Consider the following 16,610-nt stretch of genomic DNA (forward strand, 5'->3'; position numbering starts at 1 on the left):
TTATGAAACAATAGTTTAGGTTTTTTACCTAGAAGTTAAATAATGATTATAGATGGCTCGAAGTCAATGCCAGGGTATCCAGGTCACTTGCCTTGAAGCAGTGAACGTGGCGTGCTTTGATGTATTGAAGGAATAACTTCATTCAAAGAAGGTAATTAAATTTATTAATGAATGAATTTCGTATCAAACAAGCATATACAAATTTGTATCATAATTTGTAGAAAATGAAATAAACGTATAAAGGATAAAATAAAAGTTTCAAAATTTTAACATTGTTAAAAGTTACAATTGTTAAAAGAAGTTAGATCCACTTTATTTCTTGAATTTAAGCTGTCCCAAAATTGCATTCGTTCCTGTAAAAATTTACTTGAATTAAACACTCCTCCGTTATCGATAATAATGAAATTTTGATTCAAATTATCCCATAAAGGCCATATGAAATCACTTCCAGAAGGAGTAGGATTGCTGAAAAATAGTATTTTTGTAAATTAATATCTTTTTTTATATATAAAAAAAAAAAAATAGTTAAATAAATAAAAATGTCAGCAGCAAAAAAATATAATAACTTACCCTACAGTTATGAAGTTCACGAATAATTTTATTAACAAGCGGGACATATCTAAATCTGAAATTCTTCGTAGAGGAGGGATTTCTGCAGGATTGTTAATTCTCCAAATATAAATTGTATCATCCGTATGGGTGCTGCCTAAAAAGTACTTAGTTATCATTTATCAGATTGTGAAATTAATTCAGTGAAGTAAAATGATGAAAAGGAATGCAAGCTAGTTGTTAATAATTATCATTGATCCAATCAAAATATAGTAGTGAATGTCAATAACATTCTTTTTAAGGCAACAACTTCATTAATTTTGTAGCTCTCGAAAGATTGGGATTTCTGTTTATTATTATTATTTTTTCTTTTTTGCGTTTGTACGACTCTTTTTTTTGTAACCTTGATTATTCTTTATAGCAATAAGAAGGAGAACAGCGATGGACGTCTCTAGACAAATATCAGCCGACATATCGAGACCGAAAAAAAAAATTTACTCATCACTATCAATGACATAAATTATTTTGCCTACCCGCGTAATGATACTAATGTAAAGTAAAAATAATACGAGTCGCAGGCTCGTAAAAGAATATCCCTGAACTTGCTTGGGCTTCAAAGTTGTAGAAACATATGGTGGAAATAGCAATCAGTCGAATCTACTGTAAATTAACAAAGAAACTATAAAAGAGAGCTTCCTTCGATAAGAGCTCGATCCTGAATCAGAGGGATTCTTGCTTGCTTTTCAGGTTCAGACTTTTAACCAGGAACTACTTCGAGCAAATAATTAGATATGGGTCTGAGAATGACAGTTGCTAAGTTCCAGAGAAAGCTGAAGACTATCTAACACATCCTAAGAGGGCGCTGGGGATTTACTTAAAATGATTGTATTCACAGGCATAAACCCAAATAATCCGGATGTAAATAATAAGAAAGTGCTGTTTTCATGCCAAGTAAACCACAGTATCAGTTCGGAACTGGTGGTTACGATAGAAAGTAAACTATTGTCATAAATGTCTCCGGCTGTACTTTAAGGTTAACTGAATTCTCCTGAAAATAATAAGAACTTTAAGTTACCTTTTAAAACGTTTTTACCCACAAACAATTCTTGAAAACTGTTTTCACCATGGTAATCAAAAAGATAAAAATACTGCTGGCCATTGTGTTTGCGTAGTGCTTTCATTGTCGGCCATAAAAACTGATAATCACTGAACATCTGAGTGAGAATAAAATAGAATTGTTTACTGTAGATAGTCAAAATAATTGCTCACAATATTTTTTAAAAATATCTACATCTAATCAAATTGCACATACATCAGTGATATTATTAAATAGTAATGTTGTTAAAGATTGATTGCCAAAATAATATTTTCTTATTTCCTTAGATAATTCTTCAGGATTGTCAGAAGTGTCACCGTAATACATTGATATTGGTGCTAAAGTATTGAAATTGTCATCAAATTCTTTGAGTGTTTCCGGATTAATAATGAATCCTGAAAAATGATAAGTAATATTAATCAAAACAATTTTTAAAAATAACAAACAAGAAAGGATTAGGAAAGTGGTACTGCGCTGGCCTGATTTCGTTGAACCTGGGCCAGGTCTGGGTAGGTAGTGCTTTCTTACAGAATTTTTTTGTACTAGAAGGCTTCGACAGCTAGCTGCTGCTCAATGTTGACTGTAAAGAGAGAACTTGAGTTTAGAATTAACTTTTAAATGCATTTTGAGGTAATCTGATCGTGAAAAAAAAATATTTTATTAAAAGATACATGGATATATCAAATTGATTAGGTAAGAAGAGGTCTCTTAAACATGGAAAATCACAGTTGGTCCAAAAAGACAGAATTTGTTTTTGTAATAGTTTTTAAATCAAATTTTCTTTTGTTTATTACTTTTCAACAAATTATTAACATGGCTTTATGGCGAAAGCCTATGCCAACAAAACAAAGAACACACATTATTTAAATGAAATAAACCTTTTATTAAACCTAGCCAAGTAAGAGAGGATGTCAGTAGGAGACAATTTGTCTCCAAGCAGTGTCAGCTGGTAAAGCTTGTTGAAATTTCAAATATGCAGATTCCTGTCCATAAAGAAATCAAAATATTGAAGCTTCAGATAAAGTGACCAAAGAAGAATCTGCCATCTTTTAGATGCACTGAACTAATATTGAAAGAACTGCTGTCTTTACAGATAAGTTTCTTATTAGCATCTGAGAAAAGGGAGTTGTGTGTACAGCATTGTCTCGATTTCCTTCTCTAAGTGCTATTTTCTTTATAACAATTTCTTTCTATTTTCATTTTATTTCAGTACATCTTGGAGCACAAAAGATTACTTCGGGGGCCGCCAGCTCGACACCCGTGCATTAGATTAACTCAAGCTTACCTGCGCTTCTTATAATACCCTCCAAACCAACCACTCCTACAATCCAGGGAACTGGAGCTGCTTCTGTTGTATGTGGATTAACTGGCATAAATGGATTCGATGCATTTTTATCTATTATTGGAGGGAAAAATATGTTAGGATCTGTTTTTAACACCTGTAGATTAAAATATATGTATAAATTAATTTAAGATTAAAGTTGAACTAGTAGAAATGTTATTAAAAATTATCTTAATTGCATACCAAAAATTTGCTAATTGATTTGGTCATTTCAAAAACATTTTTAGTCCTTAAACATTCTAAGATCATTTTAGAAGATTCTGTAGAACAGTTGAAAAACTGTGCTAGCTTCTTAGCTCTACCGCGAGCTACACCTGGTGGGATGCCAGCCCAAGGAGCGAGTGCTGTTCCCGATAGACTAATTGCTCTGTGGAATAAACCTGTTGAAAAAAAAAAAAGTTATGAACAATAATCTTTTAAAACAGAAAAAGGTGATTTTATAGATATATAGAAGCCACATTGTGTTTATACAGCGACTTTAAAAAGCACAATAATCTAGACTCTCATGCAGCAATAGAGGAAATACATAATTTTGATTTCAAATCAAATTTGGTACACAGAAAGGTCCTTAGTTAATAAACAAAACACGGAGTCACAAAATTAAAGTTAAATTTTAAAAAGTAGAAATAAAATAGAACATTGAAGCTAATTAAATAAGAATTTAGAACAAATTAAAACAAACCTTGTAAGTATTAAAAGTAATATTTAGCAGATTAACGGGTAAAAAAGACGAGTAATGGAGTTTTATGTAAAGGTAATAAATATTTTTTACAATCTTGCTGTGTTATCAATATAAGTAAAGTAATTGGCTATTTTTTCAGGAGGGCTTTACGTCCAACTACCAATTAGGTGTCGCGGACGGAGGCGACTAGCTAACATACTTTACTGTAAATTTCTTTTATTAATCTTAAGATAAAATCCAAGGCCTAAAACCGGGAATCGAACCCAGTACCACAAAGCAAATTAGCTTTGCAGGTCTCGCCTCTTAACCACTCGGCTACCGTGGCGCCAATATATGATTAGCAAACTAACTGGTACTATCAAGTTTGACAAGTGGAGAACAGATATAATTTAAGAATATTGGACCCTATGCCCTTGTTGGAATTAATTTTAAATAATACTCTTATGATCTATAACCCTTTACTGCATAGCGTAGGTGCTTGGCTACTGTTCAATACTGGGGAGGACAATCGGTTTCTTTTTGTAGAAGATTTCTTTCTGTTGCCATAGATTTGAAGGGAATCAAGGGTAAAAGAAAATGCTTAAAATTATTTGTATTTAATTTAACTATTTTTGTACGAAGTACAGCTATAAGAGTTCGTAACAGGGGAGGGGAGAATTACTGAAGGGAAAAGTTAACTATTAACAGGAAGTTGAGTTGTTCCCAATGACTTGTCAGAATAAAGCCGGATCAATAACATAAAATACCTAGGCCTAGACCCTGCGGTCTGCAGAGTCCGTGTAACATTGGTGACATGAATTTCTTAATGCCAATGGAAATCATAACCTCTTATTTCTACCCTTAAATTAAATAAAGTTTGTTAAAGTAAGGCTTCATACCATTGCTCATCGGTGATAACATGTGATAGTGTACACTTGCACCTCCGGCACTTTCGCCAATCAGAGTCACTTGGTTCGGATCTCCACCGAAATTAGCAATATTATTCTTCACCCATATCAAGGCCATAACTTGATCTTTCAATCCCATATTACCAGGGATTACATCATCTTCCGTACTAAGAAATCCTGTTTAATGTAAAGAAATATTTATAAAAATTAGTTCTGGAACACTCCTAACCACTTTAAGGTTGGTCTTGACGTTGGTCGAAATAGATATTTTAAAAAGAATGCTCCGATGGTGGTGTAAAGTGTGTATGTTAGATTAGTGATCGGCTTCCGAAAATTTGTTTAGATAAACTGAAAAGTCGAAGTTTAAATTGCAACATTAAATTCAATTGGTATTCGCAATTAGAATATAAACTTATAACTTAGGTCATATGTGTTGCAAGTAACTGCTAAACGTCAATTTAAAATCGAACTTAAAAACACAATTGAAAAACCACAAACTACTACAACTATATACAGTCAGTCATTAATTCTAACTTTAAAAGTATTAGTAGTTCCGCGATAGAAGGGGAACAATATTTACTTGAAAGAACGCCTATTCCAAGCTCAAAAATTGTTAGCCAATTACGGATGTGTCAGCCCCTCTACTTTAGAATCGCTTACGAAGGTAGACTTGATAAATTTCAGAGACATTGAATGCTCGGTTTGTACGTATGACGCGCGACCAGAACAATCTATATTACTTTCTGATAGTATGCCCTAATTATATGCTTCCACAAGTAGATAAACGTGAAGTAGAAATTGTTAACAATTTACTGTTAAGTAACAAGTTAAGTTAGATGATCACTACTACTTTACCATTGAAGCATTAAAAACTAGAGCAATATCAATTGGAGATATTTCATCGTAAGTTATTGTGTTGAATATGAATATAAAAATGTTATTTAAAATATATATAAAATTGATAAAATAAAATCAACAAAAGCGCATTTCATCAACAAATAAGAATGTTTGAGCTTTTGTCTGATAACTTTCCAAGCGGACCTAAGTAACTCTTCATCAATACTGGTTATTTATGTCTCAAATCTTAATTACAAAAACCTCTATTTAAAAATCCATTGCCTCTATTTCTCTATTAAAAAAACCATTCCTCTATTTATAAGTGGATAAATAAATGGATTGTCTCCAATAAGTGGATTTTGATTTTTACAAATTCCCTGCAGTCCAACTCAACTGTGTTGTCATGCGCAGTAAATTTATTCAGCAAATTGCTTTATCAAGTTGCAGATTCTTATAAGACAAATAATAATGGAAGAACGTTCCAACTAAAATTCACATGGCCAATTTATGTAATCAAAATTAATTATAAATCAGCAGGAAAGTGGTAGCAGCAGTAAACCTATTTTAAAAACATAAAAGAAGTTAAATTCCTCAATTAAAAAACATACCTAACCCTCCAAGTCTATAATTTGGCATAACTACAACAATATCATGATCCATAAAATATTCTGGAGTCTTATCCAATTCACCAGATCCCAGGGCGAATCCTCCACCGTGTAATAGTACAAGTACAGGTAGGCGTTTTTTTGATTTTATCTAGAAACAGATAATAAAATCTCCATAATTTGATTTAAAAAAAACAGCAATGAAAAAGCTAAACTTACCTCAGGCGTGTACACCGACAGATAGAGGCAGTCTTCGTTGCCTAATTTGGTTTTTCTGACTGGAAGATAAATAAAAGGTATCTGTACACAGACACTGCCAAAGTTGTACGCTTCTCTTACACCAGTCCAAGGTTCTGGTGGCTGTGGGTCCTGAAAGAATTAAGAGGTGCTTTAGAAGGAGCAAAAAACTCTTGAAACTGAAAGCTTTATTTTTTTGTAACTATCTTCTATTCTTCCTTACTTGCGTAACCTATTCGTCTCGAATTTTCAGAAGTGAGATTTCTTAATGTCCAATCTTGTCCATCCATTTCGTAATTCCGGGATTGTCGCTTTCCTTAACTTTTTAAGATAACGGTAACCTAGCACGGTCAACGCACTGATAGATGTCAGTCCGAATGACTGAGTAATGGTCGAGATTGAAGAGTGATGAATATCAGTGAAGGATTACTTGTAAGGAAACCTTATAAGTATTACTATTTTGTAATTGAAGGCGCGTCAACCACAAAGGTCATTGCACCCCGTAGGTCAAAGTCAAAGGTCAAAGCTCCCAAAGATTTTTTCAATTTTACTGGTAGAGCGTTATTATTAGCTGCCTTACCAGAACGAGCAATAATTATGATTGATTTAATCCTTCAGTCCGAAAACATATGAAATCACACGTAGCCGCATACACTGTTCATCTTCATCTTTGAGTTTGTTGGACGTCAATGGAATCAAAATGCTGTATTGACAGAATTTCACAGACATCAGATTTCTGGTTAGATTCCTTGCTGGGCATTTTGGTTTTATTAGGCATTTCTAGATAGATTTTGTAGCTCATATCTGACTCTTTTTTTTTGTAGATTTTGTGAAAAGCAAGATGCTACCCCCATTGAATTGTGAATCCAGCTCAAGGTCAGATAGCTATGCAGAAGAATTTTAGGTGTCTCCTCAAAAAGTCACTATCCGAATCGTTTAGTATTACTCAGATTGGATTTTATGCAGCGTTAAACTACCAATCAGCTTTTCAGCTACATACTTATTTTATAATGTTTTTGGTGAACCAGATTCAATTTTTTTTAAAAAAATCCACCATATAACATCACAACATGGAGGACTTACTTTTCCTGACTCAAATCTGAGCAGATTTTGATTTTTCTTTCTTTTTCCTTTAAATCATACAAATTTGCCTAATTTTCTTTTTTCCTTAACCATAAACCATAAACTCTGCATTACTCAACTCTTTTACATAAACAACAGTTTTTTATATCAAACATTTCCTGGAAAAATTATTTTTGGAAAGGTCTGAGGGCCGATGGGTTTGATAAAGGGAAAGAATTTCACAAAAGAAGACCGAAGGGCACGATACGTGGAACGGTTAGTTACATCCATTCATAAATCTTAGAAACTTCTAAAGATAATCGCCACTAACTAAATGTAAGTGATTTTCACACTTTTCGTTTTAAGAAAATTTATAAATGAGAATGCCTATAAGAGGCGCAGTAAGAGAAAATGTAAAAATAGCGTGTTTCTCGCCAGATTCACAACTTGAATCGGGGTTTTGAGATTAGTGTTCTGATGGATGTATTTGGCAGACATTAATATTTTGTGGTTAATTTCTATTCGATTTGGCTCACACTATTCTTAAATTCAAATTTTAAAATGGCCAATTAGGGTGAGAGGAGCAATTGAAAAAGCTGATAATGGAGAAAATTAGCCACTACCATTGAAACAAAAACCTGATACTTTTGATTTATACATGAAATTATTCACCTGAAATCTATGTTGACCAACAGGTGGTTTTGCAAAGGGGACACCATGAAATGCAGCAACGATTCGCCCATTTCTGGATTTAAATTCGGTCCCTCTTAACAATCCATAAGTCGTGTTTACCATCAACTCACAACAAATTGAAAACTGCACAAGTAGCAATAATTGTAGAAGTGTTATAAGAAAAACCATTGTTAACATTTTTTTGTTGTTGTATGCAAAACCAAATCCACTATTAAAGCAAGAGTGTTTTTTTTAAAGTAATACTACAGAGATTCCAAAAGACCGACATCATCTAATTATATGGTGAGCCCCTTCCTCAGAGGAAAGACAAACGTAAAGCATATTTCTGAAGGAAGATTTTTTGAGTGGGGCATCACTTAAAGATGGAGGGGATTTCGGTTTCTTTGCTGGATTTACTTTGTAATCACTTTTTTTCTTCCGCGACTTTTTTTTTTTTAAGGACTTTTTTTCCAATTATCTTAGCAATTAACAAACCAAGTGGTTAATTTGTTTAAATTGCAGAGTAGTTATTTCATTTAAGTATAATTAAATATAATTATTTCTTGCAAAATATTATTTATATTTAACTCACCTTAAATTTGAAAACAAAATATCTGATGTGAATAGCAGAGAGGTATTGCCATCGTGCAGGTATTCGACCTTGAGATTTCACCAGAAAATGTCCATTTCGTGGTACCCTGACTGTCTGTATGTTTGTGAGTCAAATGCTGATATGTTGATATTTCGCGTGGGTACCACAATAAATTTTTTAAAAAATTAAAGTAATGCCTATTTGCTTTACTTTACTATCAATTTCTCATATTAACATTAAATAAAATCCAAGGCCCCAAAAAGAGAATCGAATCCTGTACCACAATACATCTTAGCTTTGCGGGCCTCGCCTCTAACCGCTCAACTGTTGGGTCCACAGTGAACCACAAGTTTTGCCATCTTTATAATAGTAAGAATTTTAAAGAAGGCTTCACTGTAAGGTTATAAACTGTATAATCTTGATGAGAATTAAATATGAATCATAGGTTCGAAGTTTGAAGGGAAATTGTGATTTTAGAAATTTGAGAACAATTTTACGTGAAAGACAGGTGGGCGTACATTTCAAATTTTTAAATTTCAATATCATAAATTGTAAAGAAAGCATATTTTCCTGAATTTCAGCAAAGCTTGCAATTAGTTGGTTCTTATCAAGATAAGTCGGGCTATCGCTGCTACTGAGACTGCACCGCTTCTAATTTCCCTCACCGACAAAGCGACAAACAGATCCACATACATTCCTTCCTTGCTTCCTCACAAACGCAATCTTTTAATGCAACATGCTTTATCTGCGCTTTGCAACGGCTTCCTCAGCACGCTAATTAAAGACTAACACACTGAATTGTTAGATGTAAGTTTAAACAATGGCTAGTACATGACAACAAAGCTAATATTTCTGTCTAAATATTTTTTTATTTTAATTTAATATTTAAATTAAAATTTTAAATTATACTGGGTTCATCTTCACTAATTCTAAAGATTTCACGATTATACATGTAACCCTATTATTTATCTATAACATTTTAATTTAAATCAAGTATAAACTCTCACTACTGGAGCTAATTGTCATTTACAACAGTATTAAAAACAAAAAATATTGAAATAAATATTTCTAAATCTTTTGTACTGACTTACCTACCTGCTCAAGTGAATATTTTCTTTATGTTTTAAAACGATTTAATAATACACCTTATCGTTCCTATATTTCTTTAATTATTTAAAAAATGATAAGAAAATTCATTTTTACTAAAAAAAAACATGGTTGTAAATGACAATTTACTCGTACGTGATTTTATATAAATTATGGACGTTATTGTAACATGTATAATCTCTTTTTGCATATCGAAGTTAGACCAGAACATCATTCTACAACGAAAATAATGAAGATTTAGACAGAAGAATTATATTAGCTTTGGTACAATTGGAAAACCAGTTCCTAAAAATCGTCCAAAGAGATTTCAACTATTGCTTAATTTACTTCACAGTAATGCAGTCTATAATGTCACCTAAATAATAAATTAATTTCAATAAGTTAGTTAATAATTGAAGTTAATTAAAAAAGAAATACTAAAATAATATTGTATTCTATAGAAAAGAGAACTTTTATGCACAATACAGAATATACTGTGTAATTCTAGAAAAAAGTAGATATGCAAAATAAATAATTAAATAGGTTATTACTTATTAATAATAAATAAAAAGAAAAAGAGAAACACTTTTGATAATTATTACCAAAAAATAACTTTTTTGTTATTTTAATAATTAAAAAAATAAAATGTATAAATTGGAAAAAATAATACAAAAAACCTTACTTTAATTTATATTCTTATCTTCCTCAAATAAATTACGCATTTAAAAAGATAATATAAGGCACAAATGGCCAATGGGTTATTAGAACCATTTAAATGAAGACAGAGAAAACGAAAATTTTTAAGATAATTGGAAGAAAGAGCTAGATTTAACTATATGTTAGTAATTAGTAAACGTGAGGAAGGTAGCAGGCCTTAATTAAGGCTGGAGGAGTGATAGCCGCCATGTCTGAACAATAGCCTTATTAATATAAGAGATTGGGTCATACATTCCAATAAAAAAGGCACTTTGGAAGCAAGGATAACATCCCCCCTTCCAAAGAAGACGTCACATAAAAAGTTTTGCAAGGTAGAGCGATTGTAAATATTGAAATAAGGAATGATGTATTGGAAGATTTTATGCACTGGAAGATTAGGCGTGTGTAACATCATAAAATTATTGATCTATCCAGTACAACATGTTTAATATCATTGAAACGGTTTTAGGGGAAATAGCCAAGAACAGAAAAACTCGATTCTTGTTAAGTGGCAACACTGGTAAAATGATTTTTGCTAAAATTGAGGTCATCTTGGGAGACACGTAGATGAAATTTCAAATGTTTTCTTCTAGTTTTCTATTTTGGAGTGAATTTTTTTGATACCACAAACAAACTGACAAACACATCCACCACACAGACCAATTTGAACAAAACTCTTTTTCACAATTTCAAATTTTCCTTAGAAGAGGGAAAAGTCAAGTTACAAACTACATAAAACATTCTCTCCCTCCAACTACACTGCTTTCTAATTGACAAATACAAACTAAAACTAAATGTCTTCGCTACGTACTTACTACTCGTACGTAGATGGTGAAGATTCACTTTAGAAGTACCACCTGACGACACAAGTGCATTTTCCAAAGCTGTAAGAGCTGTTCGTGTGAATTGTTTTTAATACTTTAGTGGTCGTATTATCGTAGAAGGCAGTCCAAAAAGAAATAAAGACAGTACTGATTAAATCAGCAGATAATTTTAATAGATTTTTATTTATTCATTTTTCCGTCTATACAGATGAAATGACTTTTTAACAACACATCAAAAGGACAATTATTTCTTCTTTTTTTCTGCTAGATATTGAAATACAATAATTATTTGTTCGAGAAAACTTTGGGAATAAGTAGAGTTCTGGGCGCACGAAGAGAGAGCTAGAAAGATACAGTAATATGTACACAGTGGTCAAGCTAAGGTTATTGAATGGAAAGTATATGAACTAGAGAATTATGAGGATTTGAAGGCAGAAGTAAAGCTGAGGATGGAGGAAAATTAAGACTATTTACAATGACGAAAACATTTTTGTTAATGATAACAGATGATACAGAAACTAGTCATAGATACATTCTTCTAACACATACAATTTGCATTCAAACCTACGCACACATACAAACAAACATTGAGTTTTTTTTTTTGTTGGCTAAAGTATGCTGACGATGGACACAAAGTCGATGTTGCGGATGATGAAGATAAAGATGGTGTCTATCGGCAGCATACTTTGATGTTTTTTCTTCATCTTGGATGATATTTGTTGGGAAAGGGTGCGAACTCAGTTTGGTTCTTGGCACACTGTATTCCTAAGGAGTTCCACAGGTGATACCAGGCCGTCTTGGTCAACGTCAATGAATCGCCTAATAATGAAACGAGCCAGTTCGGGATTTGATGACAATTCTTCAGCCATCCAGTCAGCAGGTATTCTGCAAAATATAATAATAATAATATTTTTTAATTCCATTCAAGATGAATTAAACTAAAATAGAAGAAAGTTACAGAAGTTAGATTTCAAGAAACATCCGTCGGCTTGAAAATAATTAAATTCATTTTTTTACTGCCAAACGTTTTCAAATAAAAGTGATTTTTCCTTATTTGAAACCTTAAAACGCCATATTTCGCGAAAATTGTAGGGGTCTATTCCGCCAAAATGTCAAACAAAGGGAATAAGTTCACCAATCAGAACTCTGCACTTCTGGATAATAGATTTTTTACCAATTTGAAATCCTATTACACTTTAATGGCTCTTTAGGAAAGTGTATAAAAATTGGAGTTCTCTGAGAACTCTTAAGGAAACTACTTATTTTCTTAAGGGAAAATAAAAGTGATCAACATTCAGTTAGGAAATTGAAATCGAAGTTCACTGAAAATACGAAAAAAATCCATTTTCAACAATCTAAAAAGAAAATCAAGCTATTGATAAAGTAGCCCTTGACGAATTTTGGACAAAACTTTTGAATCAGAAGCGACATGTCAATATCCTTCCTTTTTTCAGCGTCGAGATATCCGTTTTTAAATAACATTTTCTCTCTTAAAAAAGTTAAAAGTTAAGTACATGCTTTAAGTCTACGATACCTAATTGGTAGTTGGTCGTTAAGCCCTACTTGAAAAATAGGCGATTACTTTACTCTCTAGTTTTATTTCACTAAAATTTCATCGTCTATTAAGAAAAGTAGGAACGTCATTGCTGCCAATTTTGTAAGATGATTAATTGATTTCATTTCTATTATTTAATTATTTATTATTGATTTGTGTTCACAGTTTGGAGTTGCCTAAAAGCTAAAGTAACGACGAATTGAAGTGAGAGTGTAGTTTAATGTAGCTTAATGCTTGATAGAGCTAGATTCTTATATTCGGATGAACGCGGTTCCACTTAGGAATTTATCCCATTAAAGAATGACGATGAAATTTACTTATAAAAAAAAAAAATTCCAAATTTAGATATGCAGGAGTTGGCCCGTAAATAAGGTAAATAAATACATAGTTTTTATCCCGATTGCATTTAATACATGACAAAGTTTGAGTACAGTCTTGAAAGGATCAGGGTGCTAATCCTGATTTTCCAAACCAACTCTAAAACACTAGCACTCTCCACGACACATAAATTTAAATCAGGCGGTTTTACATGGATCTCTAGCTTCAGTTCAAAACTAAATAAAAAAAATGGCTACCTCCCAGAGAAAATGAAAATTTATTTCAGCACAGCTGAAGGGTATCGCAAAGCTATTGATATTCATTTAAAGGAAGAGAAGATACATTAATCTATATCTGATGAAGGTTAAACGCCCGAAACCAGTCAGGGATAAAATTTTTTCGTCATACGACTGATAAAATGAACGATATTTCAGGAAAATCTTGTCATTCTCAAAATTGCAGCTAATCTCTTTTTAAAGAAGCGTTTTGCAAAGTTTACAAACTGTTTTTAAAAACATTCCCCAAACGCTTCATCCAGAAAACTGAAAAATACAAAATTATTTAGATTCGTCCTCTAGCCTTAGGCTGGAAACATAGTGGAGCGGCGATGATAGCTGCTTCAGATCAAAAAAAGAGAGCGACGAGCAGCGAGCAAAGAGTCGCACGCACACAGTGACGAGTTTAGTGGCGTTTCTCCTTTCGACGAGACATTATGGAGGAATAATTTCTATAAGAAAATTTTTCCTTGAAAAATTGGTATTTATAGCAGCTTATAAGCAGGAGCTGCAGTGTTCATGATATAAACAGGACTAGTCATGAATTTGGTGAATTCCATCACTTGTACCAACAACTTTGGGAGCATCCTGGCAAGTTTCATGCGTACGAGGTGTGTTCAAAAAGTAACGGGAATTTTCGTTTTTTGAAAAAAATATTTATTTATTCATCTACATTAATATTGTCGCCTTCAAAGTAGTCCCCTTCGCATACAATATACTTGTGCCAGCGCTTTTTCCAATCCTCGAAACACTTCTGAAACTCGATCTTTGTGATAGCTTTCAGCTCTTTCAGCGATTCGCTTTTAATGTCATCTATGCTTGTAAAACGACGGCCTTTTAATGTTCTCTTTATGTTTGGAAATAGAAAAAAGTCACATGGAGCCATGTCTGGCGAATATGGAGGCTGGGGCATCGTTAAAGTTTTGTTTTTGGCCAAAAATTCACGAACAAGCAATGAAGTGTGAGCAGGTGCATTATCGTGGTGCAAAATCCATGAATTGTTTTGCCACAAATCCGGGCGTTTTTTTCGGATTGCTTCACGCAAACGGCGTTGAACTTGTAGGTAGTACTCCTTATTGATTGTTTGACCTTGTGGCAAGAATTCATGATGCACTATGCCATTAAAATCGAAGAACACAGTGAGCATAACCTTCACATTCGACCGCACTTGTCTAGCCTTTTTCGGTCTTGGCGATCCAGAATGCCTCCACTGGGACGATTGAGCCTTAGTTTCGACATCATATCCGTAAACCCATGTTTCGTCACCTGTTATAACACGTTTCAGTAGATCCGCATCGTTGTCGACTTCATTGAGTGACTCTTGAGCAACTTCCATTCTCCGCTGTTTTTGTTCGAAATTCAACAATTTTGGAACAAATTTTGCTGCCACACGTTTCATACCCAAAACATCCGAAAAAATTTCATGGCATGAGCCAATTGATATGGCAACATCATCAGCGACTTCTCTGATTGTGATTCGGCGATCGTTCATAACCATTTCTTTCACTTTTTTCACGTTTTCATCGGTTGTTGATGTGCTTGGACGTCCAGGTCGTTCGTCATCTTCAACGTTTTCGCGGCCATCTTGGAAACGCTTATACCACTCGTAAATCCTTGTTTTACTCACAGCAGACTCACCATATGCCTTTATTAACATTTCACACACTTTATTTCATTTTTTACGCAAAATTTAATACAAATTCTTTGATCCATTTTTTTTAACAAACAAAAATCGCCAAGCTCGAAAAACACGTCTAACCTTAACGGCTGCCACTTAAGAAGTAAACAATGAATATTACTGAAAATTTTATCGTACTTCAGGGGCATGTGTACCAACATGATAAAAAAAAAATTTTACAATCAGACTCTCCAAACCCGCGAAATTTAAAAATTCCCGTTACTTTTTGAACACACCTCGTATTTTCGAATGTCTATTTCAAAATTTACTCACTAACCAGTGTGCAAGGCATGTTAATCAAGAAAAGGACGAATTTCAATGTTACCCCCAACAATTCCGCTACTTTAAGTTAAGAAACTAATAAATAAATTAAAAACATAAGATAGAAATATGTGCGGATAAAAAGAAACTACTCCACTCAAAAAACAAAAATAATGATAATAATAATTTCATTATTAAACCACTACCCATTTAGGTATGATTTGTACCTATGCATTTACAAAAATGAACAAAAGCAACGTCAAGATAATGTCAAAAGAAAAAGGGGAGGTGTAAAGTAAAACTATAACTAGAAAAATACAAAATGCAGTGCCGTTGTAGTAGATTTTGTTGAAAATTGAGCGCGATGAGAGCGAAGAAATCGAAACAAGTCACAACGCGTCGCTCTATCTCTATTGGTAGCGTTGCTCTATCTTCGCTTTGCTCATGCGCGCTCCCATATGTTAATTTGTGTTTGTTTTCGCCGCTTTGCTCGCCGCTCCATTATGTTTCCAGCCTTAGGCTAATTTCACTAATTTCTTTTTATCTGCATATATTTCTATTTTGTTTTTATTTATTTTGATTTTCTTACCTTAAAGTAACTGCTAGGATTAATGGGGTTACACAGATTTGTATTTAGTTAATTTTTCTATATTGTGCCTAACTTTTGTTGTGAGTTGTATTATTCAAAAACAATAAAATTTGATTTTGATTAATGGAGTTACACTGGGCTAGTATGCAATCAATCAAATGTTGATATAGACATTCGAAAATACGCATGAAACTTGCCAGGATGCTCCCGAAGTTGTTGGTACAAGTGATGGAATTCACCAAGTTCATGTCTAAATATGTTTATACACTGCAGCTCCTGCTTCTAAGCTGCTGCAAATACCAAATTTTAAAGGAAGAATTTTCATATAAAAATAGTTCCTCCATAATGTTTCGTCGAAAGAAGAACGCGACTAAACTCGTCACTATGTGCATGCGATTCTTTGCTCGCTGCTTGTCGCTCTCTTTGATCTGAAGCAGCTATCATCGCCGCTTTGCTCGCCGCTCCACATGTTTCCAGCCTTAGAAGAAATTCTACTGCATAATAGAGGAATAGTGTGCCAATCCATAATGAAAAACCTCGCTACGCGAATATTTCTATAAAAGTTATATAACTTCAAATTAGGCTTTTTCACATATTCAGCTCAAATCACAAAACCCATTTTATTATTTTTTTTAATTTATGCAGATAATTACAAGCCATTAAAACGGTTGGACTATCCTTTAATGCACTCATAATAATAGTGCATTAAACTTACAAGATAACACTGTGAGTATGGTATTCTTATAAAGTAATATTCTCAGATCATA

General features: G+C 33.1%; 2 protein-coding genes across 4 annotated transcripts in view; both read right to left on the bottom strand.

The window, feature by feature from the left end:
* Positions 1–141: 141 nt before the first annotated feature.
* LOC141462382 (carboxylic ester hydrolase-like) lies at positions 142–8,274 on the bottom strand. Its single transcript, XM_074144189.1, has 10 exons — positions 7,970–8,274; positions 6,218–6,367; positions 6,002–6,149; positions 4,548–4,733; positions 3,171–3,367; positions 2,931–3,084; positions 1,862–2,040; positions 1,625–1,763; positions 571–706; positions 142–465 (listed from the first exon to the last, which is right to left on the bottom strand). Exons 1-10 carry the CDS (start codon positions 8,165–8,167, stop codon positions 276–278), a joined length of 1,677 nt encoding a protein of 558 aa, XP_074000290.1. The 5' UTR covers positions 8,168–8,274; the 3' UTR covers positions 142–275.
* Positions 8,275–11,331: 3,057 nt separating this feature from the next.
* LOC141462385 (allatotropins-like) overlaps positions 11,332–16,610 on the bottom strand; it is a 185,899-nt gene continuing 180,620 nt past the window's right edge. For all 3 annotated transcript variants that reach the window (XM_074112270.1, XM_074144193.1, XM_074112269.1), the window contains one exon: positions 11,332–12,052. In XM_074112270.1, the coding sequence (XP_073968371.1) occupies positions 11,905–12,052 (148 nt within the window). In that variant the 3' untranslated portion in view covers positions 11,332–11,904. The remainder of the gene's footprint in view (positions 12,053–16,610) is intronic.

Source organism: Rhodnius prolixus, unplaced genomic scaffold, assembly GCF_049639745.1.
Source record: "Rhodnius prolixus isolate KJV_2025 unplaced genomic scaffold, Rpr scaffold_1, whole genome shotgun sequence".
NCBI lineage: Eukaryota > Metazoa > Arthropoda > Insecta > Hemiptera > Reduviidae > Rhodnius > Rhodnius prolixus.

Excerpts from the sequence above, each read along its gene's own strand:
- LOC141462382 (XM_074144189.1), bottom strand. The coding sequence starts at position 8,167 with ATGTTAACAATGGTTTTTCTTATAACACTTCTACAATTATTGCTACTT. Across the intron at positions 6,368-7,969 it reads TTGGTCAACATAGATTTCAG|GACCCACAGCCACCAGAACC; the intron begins GTGAATAATTTC and ends TAATTCTTTCAG. Across the intron at positions 1,764-1,861 it reads TATTTAATAATATCACTGAT|ATGTTCAGTGATTATCAGTT; the intron begins GTATGTGCAATT and ends ATTCTCACTCAG.